This window comes from Cucurbita maxima, unplaced genomic scaffold (genome assembly GCF_002738345.1).
Source record: "Cucurbita maxima cultivar Rimu unplaced genomic scaffold, Cmax_1.0 Cma_Scf00038, whole genome shotgun sequence".
In the NCBI taxonomy this organism is placed as follows: domain Eukaryota; kingdom Viridiplantae; phylum Streptophyta; class Magnoliopsida; order Cucurbitales; family Cucurbitaceae; genus Cucurbita; species Cucurbita maxima.
Genome location: NW_019272054.1, coordinates 1,793,820 through 1,816,666, shown reverse-complemented (window position 1 = coordinate 1,816,666; position 22,847 = coordinate 1,793,820). Strand labels below are relative to the sequence as shown.

Sequence of the window (22,847 nt, the reverse complement as noted above, 5' to 3'; positions counted from 1 at the left end):
CGATGAGTCTGAAATGTTTTTGCAGAAAATTGAAAATAATGACGAGGCATTGAAGCAGGTGGAGAAGGTGGTGTTCTCTCCTGATGTGGTTGCTCCTACTGAAGAACCTATTGACCAGGTAAATAATAACTTTGATGTTTTAGAACAGAAAGAGCAAAGTCTTGAGGAGCAAAGCCTTGTAAATGAAAGAGTGGAGGAACCTGAGTCAATCGCCAAGAATAGACCACGAAGGGTAATTCGAAAACCTGCAAGGTTTGATGATACGATAGCATATGCTTTCTCTTTGATTGATGGAGTTCCTAACAGTTACAAAGATGCTATTCAGAGCCCGGATAGCTTACACTGGCAAGAGGCTGTGAATCAGGAGATAGCATCATTGGAGATAAATCAAACTTGGGATTTGGTACAACTTCCAAAAGGTAAGAAGGAAATTGGTTGTAAATGGGTTTTTGCAAAAAAGGAAGACCCTTTTGGTATACGTTATAAGGCTCGACTTGTGGCTAAAGGCTACACACAAAAGGAAGGTATTGATTACAATGAAATTTTCTCACCTGTGGTAAAACATTCTTCGATTCGAATTTTGTTGGCTTTGGTTGCTCAATTTAATCTTGAGCTTGCACAACTCGATGTAAAAACTGCTTTTTTGCATGGAGATTTGGAAGAAGAAATATATATGACGCAACCAGTTGGTTTCCGAGTAGTTGGACAGCAACATTTAGTATGCAGATTGAAGAAATCTTTGTATGGGCTGAAGCAATCCCCTCGCCAATGGTATAAAAGGTTTGATCATTTCATGGTAGAGCATATGTATACTCATAGTCAATTTGACCTTGTGTGTATTATCGATGTCTCGATGATGGATCGTTTATCTACTTGCTCTTATATGTTGATGATATGTTAATTGCTTCAAAGAGACAGGTGGAGATTGATAAACTCAAAGATGAGCTTTCTAAAACATTTGAAATGAAAGACTTAGGCAATGCAAAGAAAATACTTGGAATGGAGATAGAGCGAGATCGAAAAAAAGGTACAGTCTGGTTGACTCAGTCTCAATATCTACGCAAGGTATTGTCAAGATTTAGTTTGAATAATTCAACCAAACCTGTTAGTACTCCACTTGCTCCTCATTTCAAGCTTAGTGCTTCCATGTGTCCAAGTTCTGACGATGACAAAAGATATATGGAGAACATTCCTTATACAAATGCTGTTGGTGCGTTGATGTATGCTATGGTGTGTACTCGACCTGATCTTTCACACGCAGTAAGCATGGTGAGTCGTTATATGCATAATCCTGGTAAAGAGCATTGGCAGGCTGTAAAATGGATTCTTAGGTACATTCTGGCACTATTGATGTTGGTATTAAGTTTCAAAAACAAGAAATGTTTAATCTTGACAATCGTGTAGCTGGTTTTGTGGATTCTGATTATGCTGGTGACTTGGATAAGCGACGATCTACCACGGGTTATTTATTTACTATGGCTGGTGGACCTGTTTGTTGGCGCTCAACATTGCAGTCTACTGTTGCATTGTCTACCACTGAAGCAGAGTATATGGCGGTAACGGAAGCTTTTAAAGAAGCTATTTGGATGCATGGTTTGATCAATGACTTGGGTATTTCGCAGGGACATATAGATGTATTTTGTGATAGCCAGAGCGCTATTTGCTTGTCAAAAAATCAAGTCCATCATGCTCGTACAAAACACATTGATGTCCGTTTTCACTTTATTCGAGAAATCATTAGCAAAGGGGATATTCGTTTACTAAAAATTGGAACTGCTGATAACCCTGCTGATATGTTGACAAAGGTGGTCGCTCGTGAAAAGTTCTGCCATTGTTTGGATCTCATCAACGTCGGAAGGAAGGAGTAGTGTGTTGATGTGGTAGCAACCAAATTCGCTATCAACTTGGAAATCTTATGACAAGGTGGAGATTGTTAAGCACTGTCATAAGCCCTATTCTCTAGGACCAAGACCTAATATCAAGGTCTTGCTAATATTTTTTAGGCTTGTTAGTTTATATTTAGGTTTAGCAGAAGGCTATATAATGCCATTCTTTCTGCGGTTGAAATCATCAAGTTTTGTGTGCAATATTGTATGCCTTGAGTGAATTTAGTGTTGTGAGTACATTTGTTCCGCTTTCGGCGCACAACACAAATCCTACCTTATTGAGCTTCCAATTTCATTTGGTTTGGAGTTTGTTTCACTCATTTCATAAAAACCAAGTATATTGACAGTTCTTCATGCCTTTCCATCATTAGTTAAATGGGCTCGGTTTGATCCTAAAATTTAATAACATTTTTTTTTAGATGCTACATAATCGACACTTAAAAGTCTCTCCAAACTCTTCAGAATAAATAAATTTATGAGATAATTATATGGTTATAAAAGGATTATTAGAGATTCTCCAACTAGACATTATTAGTGAACCTAATTGGATGGTAGGGTTTAGATAACTAAAGAATTGTGAGAATTATTAAAAAATTTGCCAATTAATTTTCTCTTAATGAACCTGTCTGTCACAAGTGTAAGAGTCTGAACTATTAGGTATGAGACCTTATGAGTTGGTTCGTGGGTGAGGTTAGGGGACCAACCATCCCTAATCATTATCTTTTTAAAATGAGAGCAAGTAGCCATATAATTGATGAGAGTTGGCGTTTGTAAAATTAAAATTTTCATTATTATTTTAATTGATTTGTTTTTAAATTTTATAATTTTTTTTTTCTTATTTAAAAAAAATCATTAAGTAAGGTTTAAAAAGTATTCTTATTTTCAGTTTATATCATTAAATGTTCGTGAATATTCTTTAATCATGGTACAGATGGTAAGAGTTTTATTTTTTTTAATTTTTTTTTTAATTTTTTAGACAAATTAGAAGAATCAATAAAATTTTCTTAAATTTAAAAATATATTTTAAATAAATTACTAACCATTTTCATCCAAAATAATAAGAGTATTTTTGAATTTCGTTTTAAATTTAACACTATTAATGAGACTTTTGAGGATAATACCAAAATTTTTAGACCAACTGTTTTTATTAATTTAACGTATCTGCTATGAATTGAATTATTAAAAATATAATTCAAACAACCAACCAACAGGTCTGTCGGCAGAAAAATTATACCTAGTTATTATTACATTTTGTATTAATAACTAGGAATATGATTGGTCCTTTATTTTAGTATTTTAAAAATATAGTTAAATTTTTACAAGTTGTTTTGTGTGTGTGTGTGTTTTTTTTTTAATTTTAACTTAAAAAATATTTAAATAAAAATTAATTTTTTTAAAAAAAATAATTACTTTATTAAACATAAATTTAAAGCATATGTCAGACTAAAATTATAATATAAGATAAATTTAAATTTGAAGATTAAATAATCTTATAAGAAAAATCTGTGTACGTTCATACGTGCTTCACGTGATGAATAAAAAGGTAGAGGACGTGCTTTTTCATGCAGGTCCACAGTTGGTGCCAAATATTTAGATGTCTTTTAAATTACTAAAATATTACATTTCATACAAGTTGTCATTTATTTAAATTGGATAATGAGTTTGACCATTTTTTCAATTAAATTAATTATTTTAAAATTTTAAAATTAAAACTAATAAGTTCATTCCACTTTAAAAACTCAATTTGTAATAATATTTCATATCTATTTATTTTTTAATTATTCAATTTTTTTTTACAAATATAATTTTAAAAGATGATTGGGTTAATTTGACTTAATTGATTTAAATTATAATTATAATTAATAATAATAATGACCTATAATTAATTGATTTAAATTAGATTTAATTATTATTATTATTGTTTTATTGATAATTTTTTCATATATTTTTTTAATTTAGCTAAAAAAAACTCTATAAAAGGCTACTACTACCAGTTCGACATTTTCAAATTGAACTCCAAGTATCGGTAATTACAATGTCAATCTCTGCTTTCCTCAGCTCATTTTGGTCTCTTGATTCGGATGGAGTCAAACAAATTTCAACCGCCATTTTCTTAGTCTTCGTCGTCACTTTTGCTCTTTTCTGGTTCCGACCAAAAGTCCGGCGTCCCTCTTTGCCTCCGGGCCCCCGTGGCCTGCCGCTGGTCGGGTACCTTCCATTTTTATCGGGAAACATCCACCGCACATTCGCCGATTTGGCCGAAATCTACGGCCCTGTTTTCAAGCTCATGATTGGAAACAAGCTGTGCGTCGTTCTTAACTCTCCTTCCTCCATCAATGAAGCCTTCCGCCACCACGAAACTGTCTTCCCCAACCGAGATACCACCGTTTGTGCTCTTCTCTGCAGCTACGACGGCTCCGGCATTGTCTTCACCCAGGACGGCGACGATTGGAAGAAGCTGAGGAAAATCTTCGTCCGCAAAATGCTTAGCAAATCATTTCTCGATGCGTCCTATTCTGTGCGAAGACAAGAGGTGAGAAAAGTGATTAAAGGCGTGTTTGAATCGGCCGGAACCCCAATAGACATCGGCAAAGTGGGTTTCCTTGCTACTATGAAATCAGTTTTGGCAATGACGTGGGGCGACTCCGGGCGGCTGATCGGAGAGGATGGGATTGATTTGGATGTCAAGTTCAGGGCAGTGATCGATGAACTGGCGGTGCTGCTTGGAACTCCGAATTTGTCGGATATTTTCCCGATAGTGGGTCGGTTTGATTTGCAGGGAATTGCGAGGAGAACGAAGAAGGCGATGCATGTGTTAGAATTGGTCAATCCATTAGAATAGCTTGAAGTTGGTCATGCCATAAGAATAGGCTTACTTCGTTAGTTTCCTATGAAATCGGATCTATTAGTTAATCTTTTGCCAATATAAATAGAATATGTCCTCAATAGTGTGAGGTACAGTTTTGCATAAACTTGATATGGTATCAGAGCTCAAATAAGATCCACGAGATCCATAGCCTCTGCTGTTAAACATGTCAATCCCAATCAACACAATGTCTTCTCCGTCGATCAGTCAGGTGATTAGTGTTAAGCTTACACAAGAAAATTATCTACTGTGGTCTACCCAAATCCTTCCCTACTTGCGTAGCCAAAACCTTGTTGGTTTTGTGGATGGATCCATGCCTGCACCAAGCCAGACGATCGCCGTTGAACCAAGTGAAGAAACAGGGAATCGCAAAATTATCATCAACCCTGAGTTCACAGTCTGGTACCCCCAGGACCAGCTGGTACTCAGCCTCATCAACTCATCAGTCACTGAGGAGGTTCTCAGCACGATGGTTGGAATCACCACTGCACGAGAAGCCTGGATTACGCTGGAGCGACAATTTGCTTCCACATCTCGAGCAAGAGCAATGCAGATCCGTATGGAACTCTCTACTATCCAGAAAAAGGACATGACAATTGCTGACTACTTTCGTAAAGTAAAACATCTTGGTGATACACTTGCTGCCATTGGCAAGCGAATAGAGGATGAAGAACTCATCGCCTACATGCTGCAAGGACTTGGTCCAGATTATGATCCTCTAGTCACAAGCATTACAACCAGAACAGATGTATACACTGTCAGCGACGTGTATGCTCACATGCTGAGCTATGAGATGCGGCACTTGCGTAAGGGTACATTTGAGCAACTTTCATCTGCTAACAATGTCAATAGGATATCCATTCGTGGAGGTGCCAATGGAGGTCGAGGTAGTCGCGGTCGTAGTCGTCAGTTAAATAGTGGTCATGGACAATCAAGGCGTACTGTGAACAATCCTGGACGTCAACCATCAAAGACACAAAGCAGCTCAGGCATTGTCTGTCAGATTTGTGGTAAGCCCAATCACGATGCTTTGCAATGCTGGCACAGATTTGATCAGGCATATCAAGCCGAAAATAATCTCAAACAAGCAGCTTTGGCAACTAGTGGATACACTAGTGACACAAACTGGTATGTTGACACTGGAGCCACAGATCATATCACCAATGACCTAGAGAGGCTTACCACCAGAGAACGCTACACTGGCACCGACCAAATTCAGGTTGCAAATGGCGCAGGTTTGTCTATCTCTCATATTGGGAATTCATTAATTTCTGGTTCATCTCTTGTTCTGAAACATATCCTATATGCTCCTAAAATCAATAAGCACCTAATTTCAGTACAAAGACTAGCATCTGATAATAATGCTGTTGTAGAATTTCACCCAAACTATTTTTTGGTTAAGAACCGAGTCACGAAGAAACTCCTGCTCCACGGTAGATGTAAGAATGGCCTATACGTTCTACCGCATAATTTCAGTCAAGCCTTGCTGACAGCCAAACTTTCGAAAGAACAATGGCACAGAAGGCTAGGGCACCCTGCATCTCCAATTACCATTAGAATTCTACAAGATAATAATTTAGCTATAGATACTAATATTCCCTCTTCCTCAATTTGTAATGCTTGTCAATTAGGGAAAGCACATCAATTGCCATTTGGTTCTTCTCAGCATGTATCTACAGCACCCCTTCAATTAATTCACACTGATGTATGGGGTCCATCCATTGCGTCAGTAAATAATTCCAAATATTATGTTTCCTTTGTTGATGATTTTAGTCGTTATGTTTGGATTTACTTTCTGAGATGCAAATCTGATGTTGAGTCTGTGTTCCTTCAATTTCAAAAACATGTTGAAACTATGCTAAATACCAAAATTCGCTCCGTCCAATCAGATTGGGGGGGTGAATACCATCGGTTACACAATTATTTCAAATCCACAGGCATTGAACATCATATCTCCTGTCCTCACACACACCAGCAGAATGGGTTAGTCGAAAGAAAACACAGACACATTGTAGAAACTGGCCTTGCTTTACTCGCTCAAGCCAACATGCCTCTATCCTACTGGGATGAAGCTTTCAACACAGCTTGCTTTCTTATAAATAGAATGCCCAGCCGAACCATACAACAAGACACACCACTTCATAAATTGTTTGGTAAAAGTCCAGACTACTCCATGCTTAGGGTGTTTGGCTGTGCTTGCTGGCCTAATTTAAGGCCTTACAACAACAAGAAACTGAGTTTCAGAACTACTAGATGTATATTCTTGGGTTATAGTTCTTCTCATAAGGGATATAAATGCTTAAATAGAAGTACAGGACGTATTTACATCTCTAGAGACGTGGTTTTCGATGAAAATATTTTTCCTTTTGAAGAATCTAAGCCACCAAACAAAACCACAAATCCACATCATCCTGTTCTACTTCCAGCCTTAGCCAAACTTGCTAGTTTTTACACTGAAAATGCTCTTACAGATATTGAACCAGTTGTTAGTAATTCCCATATGAATGATGGTCAAACTGATAATATTGCTAGTGACAACTTGTCTGGTGTCAGCTTATCTTCTGCAGATAATACAAGAAGTTCAGAGGAAATTGCAGAATATGAAGCTGAGAGCAGTTCGATCAATGCTCAAAACCAAACTCATGAACATGTGTCTGATCAACCAACTGAAGCAGCTAGTCAACATCCAATGCGAACAAGGTTGAGAAATAACATTGTACAAGCTAAACAATTCACTGATGGAACTATCAGATATTCAGAAACCTCAAGAAAATTCGCAAGCGCTGTAACTATCACAACTCCGATCATAGAGACTGCTACTGAACCTCGAAACCTGCAGGAAGCCATGCAACATCCAGGATGGAGAGGAGCAATGAATGATGAGCTCTCAGCGCTAAAACGAAATGCCACTTGGGATCTAGTTCCACCCAAACCTGGAATAAATCTCATTGATAGTAAATGGGTGTATAAAGTGAAAAGAAAAGCAGATGGGTCAGTTGAAAGATTAAAAGCAAGATTAGTTGCCAAAGGATTCAAGCAAAGATTTGGTGTTGATTACACTGATACTTTTAGCCCTGTGATCAAACCGTCAACAATCAGGGTCATTCTTTCGCTAGCAGTAACCAAGGGCTGGAATATGAGACAAGTTGATATCCAAAATGCATTTTTGCATGGAATTCTGAAAGAGGAAGTGTACATGCGACAACCACCAGGATTTCAAGACTCAGCCAAACCAAAGAATTACATATGCAAGCTCAAGAAAGCCCTTTATGGCCTGAAACAAGCCCCAAAAGCTTGGCATTCAAGGTTGACTGGAAAACTTATTGAGTTAGGCTTCAAGGCTTCAGTAGCTGATTCATCTCTTTTTATTCTCAAAAACAGAGAGATAACTATCTATATGCTCATCTATGTTGATGATATAATTATTGTGAGCTCCTCTGATCAAGCAACCGAAAGGTTGATTCAGAAATTGAAAATAGATTTTGCAGTAAAAGATTTGGGTGATCTTGAGTATTTTCTGGGTATTGAAGTCAAGAAAACACGAGATGGTATCATACTGTCACAGAGACGATATGCTTTAGATTTGTTGAAAAGAGTAAACATGGAAAAATGCAAACCTATGTCTACACCAATGGGTTCTGCTGAAAAATTATTCAGAGAACAAGGAATACCCTTATCAGCTGAAGAACAATTCAAATACAGAAGTACAGTGGGAGCACTACAATATTTGACAATGACTAGGCCTGATTTGGCATTTGCTGTCAATAAAGTGTGTCAATATCTTCATACACCTACTGATGCTCATTGGGGTGCTGTGAAGAGAATTCTTCGTTATGTTAAAGGCACACTAGCATTAGGAGTGAAAATTCAGAAATCAACCATGATGTTGTCGGGGTTTTCTGATGCTGATTGGGCTGGTTGTCCCGATGATCGACGTTCAACTAGCGGCTTTGCTGTATTTCTTGGAGCAAATCTAATCTCATGGAGTTCCAGAAAACAGGCTACAGTGTCAAGATCAAGCACCGAAGCAGAATACAAGGCCATTGCGAATCTTACTGCAGAAATGATTTGGATCAAGTCATTACTGAAGGAACTGGGCGTGTATCAATCAAAGGCTCCTCGCCTCTGGTGTGACAACCTCGGAGCTACATATTTAACTTCAAATCCAGTATTTCATGCTAGAACGAAACATATTGAAGTTGATTTTCATTTTGTTCGAGAACAAGTAGCACGTAAAGCAATGGAAGTTCGGTTCATTTCATCAAGTGATCAAGTAGCTGATATCCTGACAAAACCACTGTCTAAAACTCCTTTTACTACACATTGTAACAATCTCAACATGTACAAGACTTGTTGGGATTGAAGGGGACTGTTAGAATTGGTCAATCCATTAGAATAGCTTGAAGTTGGTCATGCCATAAGAATAGGCTTACTTCGTTAGTTTCCTATGAAATCGGATCTATTAGTTAATCTTTTGCCAATATAAATAGAATATGTCCTCAATAGTGTGAGGTACAGTTTTGCATAAACTTGATAGCATGTTTGTGATGAGATTCTGAATACCGCCATTGAAGAACAGAGGAAGATGGGAGGAAATGGTGTGGGAAAGGGAGGATATTTGCAGTTGCTGTTAGAGCTCGAGGACGACGAAGATAATTCAAAGCCCGTTTCAGATGACCAACTCAAGGCCTTGCTATTGGTACGATTTTAACCCGACTTAGTAGAATCAATTACTAATTTATTCCATAAATTTAGTAATTGATGAGGATGGTAGGAGAAAGTCTTATCTTGGCTAATTTAGTGGTAGGTCATTTATAAGTAAGAATAGTGTGAGGCTTTTTGAAGCGAGGAGTGTTTATGCTTGAACAAACCATTGTAGAGGTTAGTGGTCCTTAACCATTACCAAATTGTGTACTAAATTTAATGCTAAAGATTGTTAGTGATTATTAAAGTAAAAAGTTTGGAAGCTAGTTAGTGCTTTCTACGTACGTGCTCGAGGTTGGATCGTGTATTTGGGTATACCTATGGAATTATTAAGGATATTATCATTTGTGTTTGGTAACAGGACATGGTCATTGGTGGAACCAAAACAACAGTGACAACAATTGAGTGGGCGGTGGCGGAGCTAATGCAGCATCCAAACACAATGAAGAAAGTGAAAGAAGAGTTAAGAGAAGTGGTGGGTTTAGACGCAGCAGCAGAAGAATCTCACATGCCCAAATTAAGCTTTCTAAATGCAGTGGTCAAAGAGACGCTTCGTTTACACCCACCTATATTTCTCTTGGTGCCTCGGAGCCTCACTAGCACAATCACCCTTGAGGGCTACTCCATCCCAAAGGGTTCCGCCATTTATTCCAACATTTGGGCCATTCTAAGAGACCCTAAAGTTTGGGAGAACCCCTTAAAGTTCATGCCAGAAAGGTTCTTGAATGAAGGTGGTGGAAAATACGAGATTGGTGGGAGTGCCATGGAGTTCAGCCCGTTTGGATATGGCAAGAGGTCATGTCCAGGGATCCCTTTGGCTGAAAGGATGTTGATGTTCATATTGGCGTCGTTGTTGCATGCTTTTGAGTGGGAATTGCCTGAACATTCAGTGCTTGATTTCGATGAGAAGTTTGGAGTTGTCAACAAGAAGTTGAACCCTTTGGTTGCTATTCCTACGCCAAGGCTATCCAATTTGGACCTCTATTCGGTTTGAATAATGCATTAGTGTTAGTTTGAGATTGCTCTACGTTCTCGACAACCCGAACCGAAGTAAATTAGCGTTCAAGTAATTTTAAATTTTATAAAAATAAATCATAATGTTTGGTGTATGAATATTAGATTGTTGTGATTTGGCTATACGATGATGAAAGTATACAAGCATTATGATCAAGCAGAAGTAGCAAGTAGGCTTTAATCTTGTTCAGTTATAATCGTTGGATGCAACTAGAACTATTTATTTGTAAATGCTCATCTCCTCAGTGGTGGGTTCAAATCAGCAAGTTGGTGGCCGGTAGTACCTAGATGACCCACCCGAGTTTTGACATAAGGATTAGTCGCATGAAACTCCGATGGGTTGTACTCAAACCACGAACCATCACTAACTGACACGAAAGTTGGAAAAAAATACAATAATTTAAATTTTTTGAAACCGGTTTGCATTTAATGAAATTCATGTTTACATTAAATGCAAACAGAAGAACAATAGAGGCACAATTTACAAATTGATAGACGACAAACTAGTAAATACGTATGAGAAATACAAGTCATTGATCCATCTCGATCCCCAAAGCCCTGCAATTCAGGCATGTTCTTGATCTCCATCTAGCCTTCATCTGAAAAAAAAAATAAGTAACTTGCTTATAGTTTTCTTAGTTGGCTCCTAAATCTTATTTTTATTGATCCATTCGTTTCGTGTCTTATTCATATTTACAAGTGAAACTATAAAATTCTTTTCTCTCAGCTATCATTCTTTGAGAGGATTTGTTCATAAGGTTGTAAGGGTTTCTTGTTTACATAGTCCCTATCATCATCGTTATTATCATCGTAGACTTACCGCTAGAAAGCCCGGAAGGCGCAACCCCACCGTTGCAAGGGTAATTTTGTGGAATATGTTTATATTTTAAAAAATAGAGGAGAGAGAAAACAGGCCCATTTACTCAGGTAAGAGCATCCGGCCCAAGCCCAATACGTACCATTTTCCTTTTTGAAAAGAAATATCCATTTTTTACTCTTTAATTTCGATTTTGCCCTAATTCTAAAAACATTATGGATCAACTTTCCTAAGAAGTAACAAATAAACATTTTTTTAATCAGAGGGGCTAAAAATAAGTTTTTCCAAAGTGGAAGACAGTAAATAAATAAATAATCGGGGAGGAAATTGAAAATATAAAAAGTTGGAGGAGTGGTTTGATAATAAATTAATAAATTTGGGGGATATCCATAAACGAGAAGAATAAAAAGGTGGAAAAAGCAAATGCAAGAGGCGGTTAAAGGAAAGGGGGAAGGGGTTTTGTTGTGAAAAAAGAATGATAGGTTTGGAAGAGTGGGCCCAGCCATCTGGCTTTCGCTTCGCTAGCTATCAACCCGAATTCCTCCTTCCAATAAAATCCAAGAAATTCTGAGAGGAAGAACAGAGAGGTTTAGAGCTTTCAAATTATGGGAATCAAAGGCGTCTCCTCGGCGCCCGGCGATTTCATCTACTTCAAATCTCAGGTCCCTCTTCACCGGATTCCTGTAAGTTTCTCTATCGATTTTCTCCTCCGATTTCGAATTCGTAGGGTTTTCTTTATCCCCTGTGATTCTACAATTACTTGCATTGATTTCATTCGACGACTTTGTTTTCTCCCTTGTTTTTTTTTTTTTTCCAATTATGATAGTTATTGATGTACGAAGGTTTCCGGGTAGTTGTTTTTGAGTTTAGGAGTGAGGATTTTCTTTTCTCTTGCGGTTTTAGGTTTCACTATCACATTTTCGGCTTTCTTTTGATTCTCATTCAGATGATTATGTCTACTCTTGCAGATTGGCACCAAACAATGGCGATACTATGATTTTGGTCCGAAAGTCGTACCGCCTCTTATCTGTCTTCCTGGAATAGCGGGGACGGCAGATGTCTATTACAAACAAATTATGTTTTTGTCAATGAAGGTACTGCTGCTTCACGTGGATATTTTCACAAAAAAATATAAATATATATACATTTGAATTATGTTGGGAGTCTATTCCACTATGCCCCTGTCCTCGATTGCTATTTCGATTCGTGGTCTTCTATTCCAGTGTTCTCCGCTGCTCTGTCAAGATCAGAGAACGTTAACTATGTAGGGTGTTTATTTTATGCTATCCTTCAGATTTACTGTCGGCATGAGCTATAAATGTTCCTCAAGGATCAATGCAATTGGTCCCGCATTTTTCCCTCCCTTGTAGAGAAACGAATTTAGTATAATAAAGGCATCAGGCTAATGTCTCTGGGCAGTGTATACCATTTCATTGTAGGTTCTTAAATGTCATAAGCATTTTAAGTAAAGCTTCCCTAGAATGACCTTTACCTATTCCCTACGAGATAGGGAAAAGAACTAGCTCAACCCTTTCTCATGTTGTGCGAACAGGTCGCTGCATAGATTATGGCTTATGATAACTTGACTGTAGATACCCTTACTCAAATCAATTAATTTTTAAGTAGATAACCTTTGTGTCAAAAAATTTCATCCTACATAATAATATGGAATTGCTTCTATCTGAGTGGCATTATTGAATTTATGGATTTCACGTATATATTTTCTTTCTTTTCGTTTTTGCTTGTGAATCTAAGGTGTTCTGTTATTACCATTACTTCTGAAGTTGTGCATTCAAATATATTGGGTGAATATTGCAGAATTACATCATTTCTTACATACAGGGTTATCGGATAATTTCTGTTGATATTCCACGTGTATGGAATCATCAAGAGTGGATTCAAGCATTTGAAAAGTTCTTGGATGCTATAGATGTTCATCGTGTAAGGTTTTTGCTTATGTCAATCTCATAATGTTATTTTATTTTCCTTTGTCTTTCTTGTCATAAATACAACTCGATTCTATTCGCTTGTATATTATCTGCCTCACATTTTATTTTCTGTGTGAATGGGTGCATTTGTTGAGGTTATTATATTTAAGTTGAAATAGCTAAGCTGTGATCTAGAAACAAAATTTTGCCGAACATGAACCACTATTTAGGACTTGTTGTGATACATTGCCACGAAACCTATGAGCAGAGTAGAAATATTTCTAGGTTCCATAAAGTTGGTAAGATTTTGATTTTAGTATGCATGAAAAAGAAAAATTTTGTAATACCAACTTCAGGTTATGAGTATCATTTGAATTTTTTTATTTATAATGTAATATAATGGCTTTGGCTATCCTAATGACCTCTAAAGAATTTGCATGAGTAACTTTCTTGACTGATTTCATTGTGATAGATTTGATATGGTGACAAATTGATAGTAGATGCCTTCTATGATGATTGCAGGTCTCTTCTGCTTCTTTTAATCAATTTGGTATAATAGATATTGACTGTGTTGTTCACTATTGCAACTTATATACAATATTCATGGTTTTGAAATGATTGGCAAACTAAAGACTTCTTAAGCTTAACATCTGTACTTTTCACAGATACATCTCTATGGCACTTCACTCGGGGGCTTTCTAGCACAACTTTTCGCTCAACATCGGCCAAGACGTGTTAAATCTTTGATATTATCTAATTCGTTTATTGAGACTAAAAGTTTTTCTGCAGCAATGCCATGGGCTCCAATGTACGCTCCTGGTGCCATTTCTTTTCTTTCTAAATTTATTTTATTCGTTACTGAGTACAGATTTATGAGCTGAATAACTTTTTTTATTAAGTTATTGATGCCCAAATAATTTTCTATGTCTACTACTATAGTCTCTGCTGCTATAAAATTGGAAATGCAATTTTGGACAAATTAGATATGCTCCTATCATGCCTAGTGGAGACACTTGAGACTTCTTCCATCGATAAAATTAGAGGTATAAGAGAAGGACAACCACAAGGGATGGGAGCTTACATGAAATGTCCAATTCTCATTCCTAAATTCGTAGGGTTATGAAACAATTTGGAAAGAATGCATCATTTAAGATGCCACAAAATTTGACGAAGTTGTAGATTTCTACCGAATCTCTAGATGCTTCCCCGAAAATTCTATGGTTCCTCCATAATCATACTTCCTAAAGAAAAGGTTTTGTGGCATTTGACCACAAGCCCCATTTTCCTCAAAGATGAAATCCACATGGACATTGCTCAAGTTCCTTTGCCAGAAAGCGGGAACACCAGCTAATTGCAGAGTAACAAAAGCTTCTTCTGAGCACAGTGGCAAAACAGTGGACTTGTCTTTCAAACTGTTTCTACGAAGGTTTGCCAATTAGAAATTAGGGCTAGATATGGATAGCCATTTTTAGCATTTCTGCTGTGTTTAATTTCCCCGAAGCTTCTTTTCAGAGGAATAAATGTAATTGATTTTTTGGGCATTTTCTACTTCCAGATGATCCATTTTGTGATACTAATAGATGCCAAAGAATAACGATTTACATGATAAAATGCCTGGCAGGACTATATACTAGCCATCTTCTAATCTCTCTCTGATTACATAGCTGGAAGTTTTGAATCTCGAATCAAACAGTCTATTCAACTTCTGAGCTTCTTGATCAGCCCTATTGTAGCAGATACTTCGAACACATCACTGCCTGGAGGATGTTTTAAACTGCTTATGTGGCCCCTGCGAGACTCTCCTTTAGTGAGCCATTTAAAAATTAGTCATCTTTGGTTGCATTTACAGAATAATATTTTTACCAATTCCTACCTGAGAAGGCTAAACAAGCACCAGCCTGAAGGGAATGCATTTTGATGTGTGTCCCTGGGCTTTTGCTGATCCCCCATCACATTTTGGACTTCCATCCTATCAGGAATCTTCTGTACCCATGAAGGTGGAGACCTCTATAACTCTTTGGAAAGCAATGTATGACCATTTTCACTATCAAGTTGCAAATATCTGATCTGAAAGTGAAGGCATAGGTACATTGTACTTCATTAATACAATGGATTTAATATTGGCGACTTGGGAATATATATTTAGTTCCTTTGCCCTTTCCATCTCCCTCTAACTTTTTTCATTTCTCTCCAGAGAGTGTTCAGCTTTATTTTGTCCAATTTTTGTAGCCTTAGGTTTAATGCTGTAACAATATGTTTCTGACCTACCCTAACTTTGTAAATTACATGTTCCCGATCCAAAATCTCTCACATTCAAATTTTTTGTTGTTATTCAGTATAAAATTTTCCTTCAATATTAACTCGCAGGATTTTGGTATTGCTTTATGCAGTGTTAGTTGGGCCCCCTCTTTTTTGCTGAAAAGGTATGTCTTAACAGGAATTCGTGATGGTCCGCATGAACCTTTTATCGCCGATTCTGTAGACTTTGTTGTTTCTCAGGTACTTTGAAGTTTGAAACCTTATTTTTAGTTCACTATTATCATGGTTATTAATTATTAGTATCATTTATTTGATAAGATTGATTTTATGAAGCGTACTCAACTTTTCTTTTTAGCATTTAGCATCCATTTTGGCAAGTTAGTGATGTTGGGTTAGTTTCTGGTTCTGAAAACAATGCAACCATCTCAATTAACTAGTTCATGTCTTAAACCTTTAGCCGTAAGTTTTTATTCCTCCTCCTTGCTCTCTTTAAGAAACTTTGTGTTGCTTGGGATCTCTCTCTCTTTCTCTCTCTTCCCCTCACAGTTCAGGTGGCAATGGATTAGTTCTATATGGTTCTCTATTTCTTGTGGATGTCAATATATTAGTAATTCCAATGAAGTATGTTGTGAATCGCTAATATTCTGTGTCATGGTATTAGCTCCCAGTATAAAAGTTGCATTTACAATAATGTTTTGAACCTTCTCAGCTATAGTTTCCAAGTTCTCCGAGATTTTTGGTCCCTCATCTACACCTCTTATGGATAAATTAGCAGCTTTATTAGTTGTGATATGAATTGTATGTACGTTCCTCTCTTCACCTTTAGGGCCTCATCTTTTTCTCAGTTAAAGATGATGGGGTACTTGTGCAGATTGCTTATACAATTTGATTGACTAGTTCCTTTAGCCCTGAATTTAATATCATCAGTTCAGGTGGAAATGCTTTCTAGAGAAGATTTGGCTTCAAGGCTGACCCTAACAGTTGATGATGCCTCAATTGGACCTCTTCTTCTTCCAGATTCCTCTATTACCATAATGGATGTATGTCTTCTATACTTCCGATATACTCGTTAGTTTCTATTTGTAATTTGATTTCATGATTAGATGCTGAAACTATATGCTTTATTTAATTGTCTGTTTGATACTCGCTTGACTTGATAACTCTGCCTATTAGCATTGAAAAATTTTATGTAAGGTGATTGAATAGCTTGTTTTCTCGCTCACTTTGTCTTTTTTTATTTTTTTCCATGACACGGTTACTTGACCCTCAAAGACAAATGACTATTGTGCGGTTCCACTGCAACTCAAAGATCAACTGAACGAAAGATATTCTGAAGCCAGAAGAGCATACTTGAAAACAGGGGGCGATTTCCCATTTCTTTCACGCCCTGATGAAGTAAACTTGCATCTTCAGGTAAATATGACGCCCAGTACTGTTTCTTTTTTCTTGTTCTTTTTGCATTTTTACATTCATATGTGCTCCAATCTTATCTTAAATGGTCTTTGACAGCTGCACTTGAGACGTGTTGGGGTAGAAGCACGGCCAGATTTGGTTCAGGTTATCCCAAAAGCAGATAGTGATAGTGGTCCTAGTGAAAAGAAGGATGAAACAGGTGGTGATGATGATACACACGAGGATGACAATGAACACAATGGAAGTTCACCTTCCGAAAACCAAACACCTCCAGCCCCAGAGAGTCCTGAACCTCATAGTATAGAGGATCGTCTACTTGACAATGCTGAAGCTTGTTATTTGGCTAATGAGATGCTTGTATCTACTCACGGAGAAAATAAAGTGCTCGTGGCAGTATTACTACTACGTTACGTTCAGATGATTTATGTAGGTTGTTTGATGCTAGGCATGAAGGATGCTGGTTCAAGTCACCTGTTGTCATTCATACCGAACAGGTAGGAGTAGTAGACTGGTATGCTGCACATAGTCTTGGGTATCAACGTTTTCTGGTGCTCAATGTCGTCACGTGTTTTGTTTGTTTCACGCTGCCTCTAAAATTCATTTGATTTTTTTTCCTTCACATTTGTGAACCTTATTTGCTGTAAATTTTAATTCCCATGTCCTTTTATTTCACTATTGCTGAAATATTGTAGCTCTTGCATAAGATAAAAATAGACCGGCAGTCTTCAAAACAACATATATTATAAGTGTTCGTCAATGAAGTGTACATTTCCATTGTTTTTCTTCTTCTGGACTGTCATAATTATTAAAGAAACAGAAAAAAAACGATACAAAATTGATTAATAGTTCAAGAAATCGTGCAAAATTTAACAGCTTGGTTGTATGAGTTGTTTGATTATAGCTCATTGATAAAGATAAAAAATTGTTTCGAGTTTGAAGCAATGAAGTGTACATTTTCATCCTTGATTGATAATTATAATATGAAGACAAACTTGAGACTTCAGAATTGTTTGTCATCCATAGAGAACTCACTAGTGATTTTCGTTATATAAACTCAAAACCATTTCGTGAATATTTCAACAAAATTCATATAACTCTGAATCCAAAAACAAAATATCAAAATATTTTTCACAAGGATGGTTTGCATAGGTGGGTCCGGTTGTTTCCTCAAATCAAAGTAGTGCATGTCCATAAGAAGAATACTTGTGCTAGATTGATGGTTCCGATCGAATTGGACATCAAAAGAAAAAATCCAATGAACATTATCAAACTTGCATTCAGAAATCTATTAAAAGATCCACCATCTAAGCAACACCGTGTTAAATGATTTTCTTTTAAAATCTGGCCATACTAGATAAAAACAGAAGTCAAAATTGATGTCATAAATAAAAACTAAGTCACAACTCTCACTGAATCACCTGACCTCACAAATGACCGACCGACTGAAGTCGATCACAGATCGAAGCTACAGATTCCATAATAAAAACAGAAGTCAAAACTGATGCCATAAATAAAAACCAACCCACAACTCTCACTGACCACCTGACCTTATAACGACTGATGTCAATCACAGATGGAGTCATATAGCCACCAATCACTCTAACTGAAAATTATGCAACCAGGGTGCTGGCAGTTGTTGACTCACTGCAACGAAAAAACAAATGTCATACAGCAGTTGATAATCAATCATGGACACATGTAAGCATCATGAAATACCAGGTCTACCCTTTTCTTAAGAAGCCTATATCCAACAATTCATAAAAGGAAAGAAACCAAGAAAGAAAAGCACACCAGTTATGGACCCATGAGGGGAAATCTTGGTCAAAAGATGAATCTAACCAAAAGTTAGAAGTTACAGAAAAATTAAAGCTGGATGAAAACAAAGGTCTAAATACTAATTTAGCTTTGGACGTTTTAACTATAATCTTGAACACAAACAAAAGAAAATTGCATCCAGTCCTTGATAATAAAACCACACAATGCAAATTTGATATCCACTCTGTTAAACATAGCAGAGAGAGTAGAAGTCCACTCATTTCATATGGTACATGAACATGTGACTTAAAACACAAGCCTAAAGGGAAAATTCATCAAAAGTTGAAGCCCAACAAACATTTGCAATGATTGATTAGCAACTGGTTATTAAAAATAGTGGGCAGATTCAGAGAAACTAAACTCACATGAAAACAAAGGTATAAATCCTAATTTAGTCAAAAAGATTTGTACATGCACAAGCAGAACTCCCTATTGCACAATTAAAATTTGAGGCCATCCATTTCCAAATTTGATATTCACTCTGTTAAACATAGCAGAGAGAGAGGTATGCCGAACAAACCCCAAATTCTTTTTTAAAAAATGCTAACAAATCCACACTACTTTCCATTGGATAACAAACAAAATATTCTTCTTTTCTGTTTCTTTCAAATTCTTTCTTCTTGTAAGATGTTTGAGTAATAGATTGTAAGCCATAGCACATTTCAACATAAAATTTTATCTGGTTATACAAGTTAAATGATTTTTGATCAGTTAGATAAAGTAATAAGAACCCAAACTATAGACCAGGCCTAATACCAGAAGCTTCGGGGCAGGACAGTTTAAAATTAGAATGAAAATAGTTATAGTACAAAAAGAATCTAAGTTAATCATTTTATAGTTTCAAAATAAAGCACCACATCAAAGACAATCCATAACCATGAACTACATTGTTTGGATTGATCATATGAAATGTGGAATGACTCTCAGTCTAACCAAACAGCGTACTAAGTAAACTTACTATTTCCAAACTGGTGGAAGCTTCTTGGTTTTCTTGTAGTAGCGAGCAAGTCTGTGGATTCTGCTCTCCACAAGAATCAATCTGAACTTGGAGTCCTTGTCCTTCCTGTTCCTCTCCAAATGCTTGCGGATGGAGACAGCTTTCTTGATTAAGTGATAGAGATCCTCTGGAATCTCCGGTGCGAGCCCTACAGAGACAAGAATGCTCGTAAACAAACAAAAATTTCAGACGCAAAGGTCAAACAAGATATGGAAAAGAAGAATACCATGGGCCTTAAGAATACGCAAGATTTTGCTTCCAGTAACACTTCTGACCTGAGCGATACCGTGAGAATCACGAAGAATCACACCAATCTGAGAAGGGGTTAGGCCCTTCTTCGCAAATTTGCAGATATTATCTTCAACCTAAATTCAAATTTCAACAGATTAAAAAAAAAAAAAAAAGACTCAGAACTTTCCCGCAGCATTCACTGTCAGGCAAACAGATAATAATAAGAGTGTCAAGAAATCACGTACATCAGTAGAAGAGATCTTGAGCCAACTCGGCGGCGTCCTCTTGTAGGGCAATGCAGAGGCAGAAATACCCTTACTGTAAATGCAAAAATAGAGTCAATGTTGTGAATAATTTCATCCATATTCAACAAATGAAATCGAAATGAATCAGAAACAAATGGAGGATTAGAAACAAACCCACGACTGTGCATACGACCCATGGTTATCGTCTACGGCAGCGGAACTCTGGTGGCCCTAGTTCTCAGTTGGATAAGAGCTGCTCTTCCGCGACGGCCAAATAACCAAAACCCTAGAAGGTCTTCGCAGAGCCTTTTATACTGTCACTGGAATGTGATCGTTCTGTAGCTCCAAGTATTGGGCTTTCATTTTGAAGCCCACATTTACATCACCGCTCCTTATTTATGTATTTTTAAAATATACATTTAATTTTATTTTAATTGAATAATTATATATGAAGTTTTGTTTTCAAAATTATTAATTGTATTTGCAAAACTTCAAAAAAATAATAATAATAATTAGCAAATTCGTTTTATATTATTTCATTTTATTTTAATCTTTATATTGTTCAATTTTAATTTTCGTTAATAAAATTTAAATTTATAATGTATTTTTAATCATTATAGCATTTGGCATCCGTAGCGCATTAATATTAAAATAATAATAATAAATCCATTGCTTAAAGGTAATTATAATGATTATTGATTAGACGCGCCTAATGTTTTGATGCTTACCAAATTTCCAATCATAATTAAATTATCTTAAATTTGCAATTAATTCAACTTTATTATATAAAGTGTTAGGTTTATGCAATAGCTTATTGGGTCCCAAACTTTATTATTAAATCCAAACAAATTTTATTTTATTATATTAATTTTTTATTTTTAAAAAATACAACCGAAAGAAGACACTTCAAATATAAATTATAGTATCTCAACGTCGATCGCACAAAAAAAAAAAAAAAGTTTTTTTTTTCTAATAAACCTCAAGAATATGTTATGTCCACTTTGAATATAAACTCTCGTATTTTCTTCTTAACTAGTCAATTCAGGACTTTAATAAACAGTTGTGTCCATCGGCATCATACAACTTGAATTAATATAATCATAATGGAACATCATAGGATCATGGGATATTGTTGAATTCAGACAGTGACATGAATTTATTAGGTTTGGTTTTGTGAACTAAGGGAACAGTGGGCGGTCTGCATACTTAGTCAAAGTTTGATGATGAATTTGCTTTGCTTTCGCCATTGCCAGCCCTACCGACCTGAATCTCGTGATTAATTTGTTATTCAAAATCTTCAATCCTCCCAAATCTCTCTCTCTCTCTCTCTCTCTCTCTTCCTAGAAACTTCCTCGTATCTATCAAATTTATTTTCTATCATGATCTATGTGTGGGGTCTCTTTCGTTGACTGGATGCATGGTTTGTCGTTTTTTAATTGGTAGATCGAAAAGTAAGACCCATTTAATTTTTTACGTGTTTTAATAGTACATTTGAGAGTCCACAACGCTATGTTTAAATTAGATTTAAGTTTTACGAATTATAATGAAGTTATCCTTTGTGGAGTTATCAACAATAAGGTCATTAGTGTATGCATGATCTGCATGGGTCGAACGCACTAGACTAGGTTGTGCATCATTCATTGGGTCACGTTGACAATTCACATTTTGGGTTGCACAAAGACGATCATCTTGGGCCATACACACTGAGTGGAGCCTGATTCCGTCCCGAGTTTAAATTCGAGAATGGTCCACGAATCCTTTCTTCATCCCCCCAACAACTTGGAAAACATGATTAAACATAAATTTGGTAGGAAAATGGAAAGAATCCGTCTCACATAGACAAATTCTTTGAAGATAATTAAGGAAAAATGTTTTTTAAGGAAAATAATAAAAGAAAAAAGTCAAGGCTGGCTAGTTCTAACGCATGGGTCGGCTTAATTGAACCGGCTCTACTTTGAATATTTATAGGAAATTCTCTCGATGCTTCCACTCTATTTCTTATTTTCTATTTACTCTTTAATTTTTTTTTTAAGGTTTTAAATATTATTTATTTTTTCAACTCAATCTGACTTTTCAAAAATATAAAACTAAAAATGGTTAAAAATACTCACAAACTCTAAAAAAAATGACAGCAGACATTTTTAGACAATATAAATTTTAAGAGTTTTTTTTATTAATGACCCAAAAAAAAATGAGTAAAGAATATCTAGAAACACGAGACAAGATAATAGTACAAATTATCTCATTATATATGGAAGGATATCATCTTATAACTATCTCCGATAGTTTCCATCTCTAACACGAAACTGGTTAATGAAATGGGGAGGAAAATGGGACAAATGGCGGAGACTATTAAAAGGTATGATGCTTAGTATTAAATACATTCACTGTATTCATCCAAACCTATAAGCATATTTTAGGTCACCTCCCATAAAAGTAGAATCTTCACAGGTTTTAATTGATTTTAGTTATAAAACAAATCTTACTTTTAATTTTACATTCTTAAAATTCGGCCACGTTTGCAAACACCCTTTTTTTAATTAGGTAACCTAACTGTTTTTTTTTTTTAATTATTATTTTTAAAAAGACAAAAAAAAAACATAATTTTGATTTTTTTAAAAATAATATATAATATTAAGTTGAAGGTCGGCGATATATTTAAATTTAGTGTA

General features: G+C 36.1%; 2 protein-coding genes, 1 non-coding gene and 1 pseudogene across 5 annotated transcripts; 3 read left to right on the top strand and 1 right to left on the bottom strand.

Annotated features, from left to right (window-relative positions):
* Positions 1–3,915: 3,915 nt before the first annotated feature.
* On the top strand, positions 3,916–10,619 carry LOC111469171 (annotated as a pseudogene).
* Positions 5,408–5,543, top strand: LOC111469182. Its single transcript, XR_002714830.1, has one exon. It is a non-coding gene; the product is annotated as a small nucleolar RNA Z247 (small nucleolar RNA).
* A 1,126-nt stretch (positions 10,620–11,745) lies between the features above and the next one.
* Positions 11,746–17,653, top strand: LOC111469170 (maspardin-like). 2 transcript variants are annotated; one of them, XM_023114441.1, is made up of 8 exons: positions 11,746–11,970; positions 12,256–12,381; positions 13,130–13,228; positions 13,881–14,034; positions 15,653–15,714; positions 16,407–16,514; positions 16,747–16,887; positions 16,984–17,653. In XM_023114441.1, the coding sequence occupies exons 1-8, from the start codon at positions 11,893–11,895 to the stop codon at positions 17,383–17,385; spliced, it is 1,170 nt and encodes a 389-aa protein (XP_022970209.1). In that variant the 5' UTR covers positions 11,746–11,892; the 3' UTR covers positions 17,386–17,653. The 2 variants fall into 2 exon arrangements, with proteins under 2 accessions (XP_022970209.1, XP_022970208.1); XM_023114440.1 differs by having other exon boundaries at positions 11,747–11,970; positions 13,881–14,023; positions 15,606–15,714.
* Positions 17,654–18,241: 588 nt separating this feature from the next.
* Positions 18,242–20,501, bottom strand: LOC111469163 (40S ribosomal protein S13-like). 2 transcript variants are annotated; one of them, XR_002714826.1, is made up of 6 exons: positions 20,350–20,501; positions 20,176–20,248; positions 19,926–20,064; positions 19,661–19,847; positions 18,398–18,531; positions 18,242–18,367 (listed from the first exon to the last, which is right to left on the bottom strand). XR_002714826.1 is itself a non-coding variant. In XM_023114434.1 (5 exons), the coding sequence occupies exons 1-5, from the start codon at positions 20,370–20,372 to the stop codon at positions 18,498–18,500; spliced, it is 456 nt and encodes a 151-aa protein (XP_022970202.1). In that variant the 5' UTR covers positions 20,373–20,501; the 3' UTR covers positions 18,242–18,497. The 2 variants fall into 2 exon arrangements, 1 of the variants encoding a protein (XP_022970202.1); XM_023114434.1 differs by having other exon boundaries at positions 18,242–18,531.
* Positions 20,502–22,847: the final 2,346 nt, after the last annotated feature.

What these genes read in the sequence shown, in the direction of transcription:
- LOC111469170 (XM_023114440.1), top strand. Translation starts at nt 11,893, where the DNA reads ATGGGAATCAAAGGCGTCTCCTCGGCGCCCGGCGATTTCATCTACTTC. An exon ending in TCCCTCTTCACCGGATTCCT is followed by an intron (nt 11,971 to 12,255) that starts GTAAGTTTCTCT and finishes CTACTCTTGCAG; the next exon opens with ATTGGCACCAAACAATGGCG. An exon ending in GCAATGCCATGGGCTCCAAT is followed by an intron (nt 14,024 to 15,605) that starts GTACGCTCCTGG and finishes TGCTTTATGCAG; the next exon opens with TGTTAGTTGGGCCCCCTCTT.
- LOC111469163 (XM_023114434.1), bottom strand. Translation starts at nt 20,372, where the DNA reads ATGGGTCGTATGCACAGTCGTGG. An exon ending in GCGTATTCTTAAGGCCCATG is followed by an intron (nt 19,848 to 19,925) that starts GTATTCTTCTTT and finishes TTGTCTCTGTAG; the next exon opens with GGCTCGCACCGGAGATTCCA. An exon ending in CTTCCACCAGTTTGGAAATA is followed by an intron (nt 18,532 to 19,660) that starts GTAAGTTTACTT and finishes TTTTCGTTGCAG; the next exon opens with TGAGTCAACAACTGCCAGCA.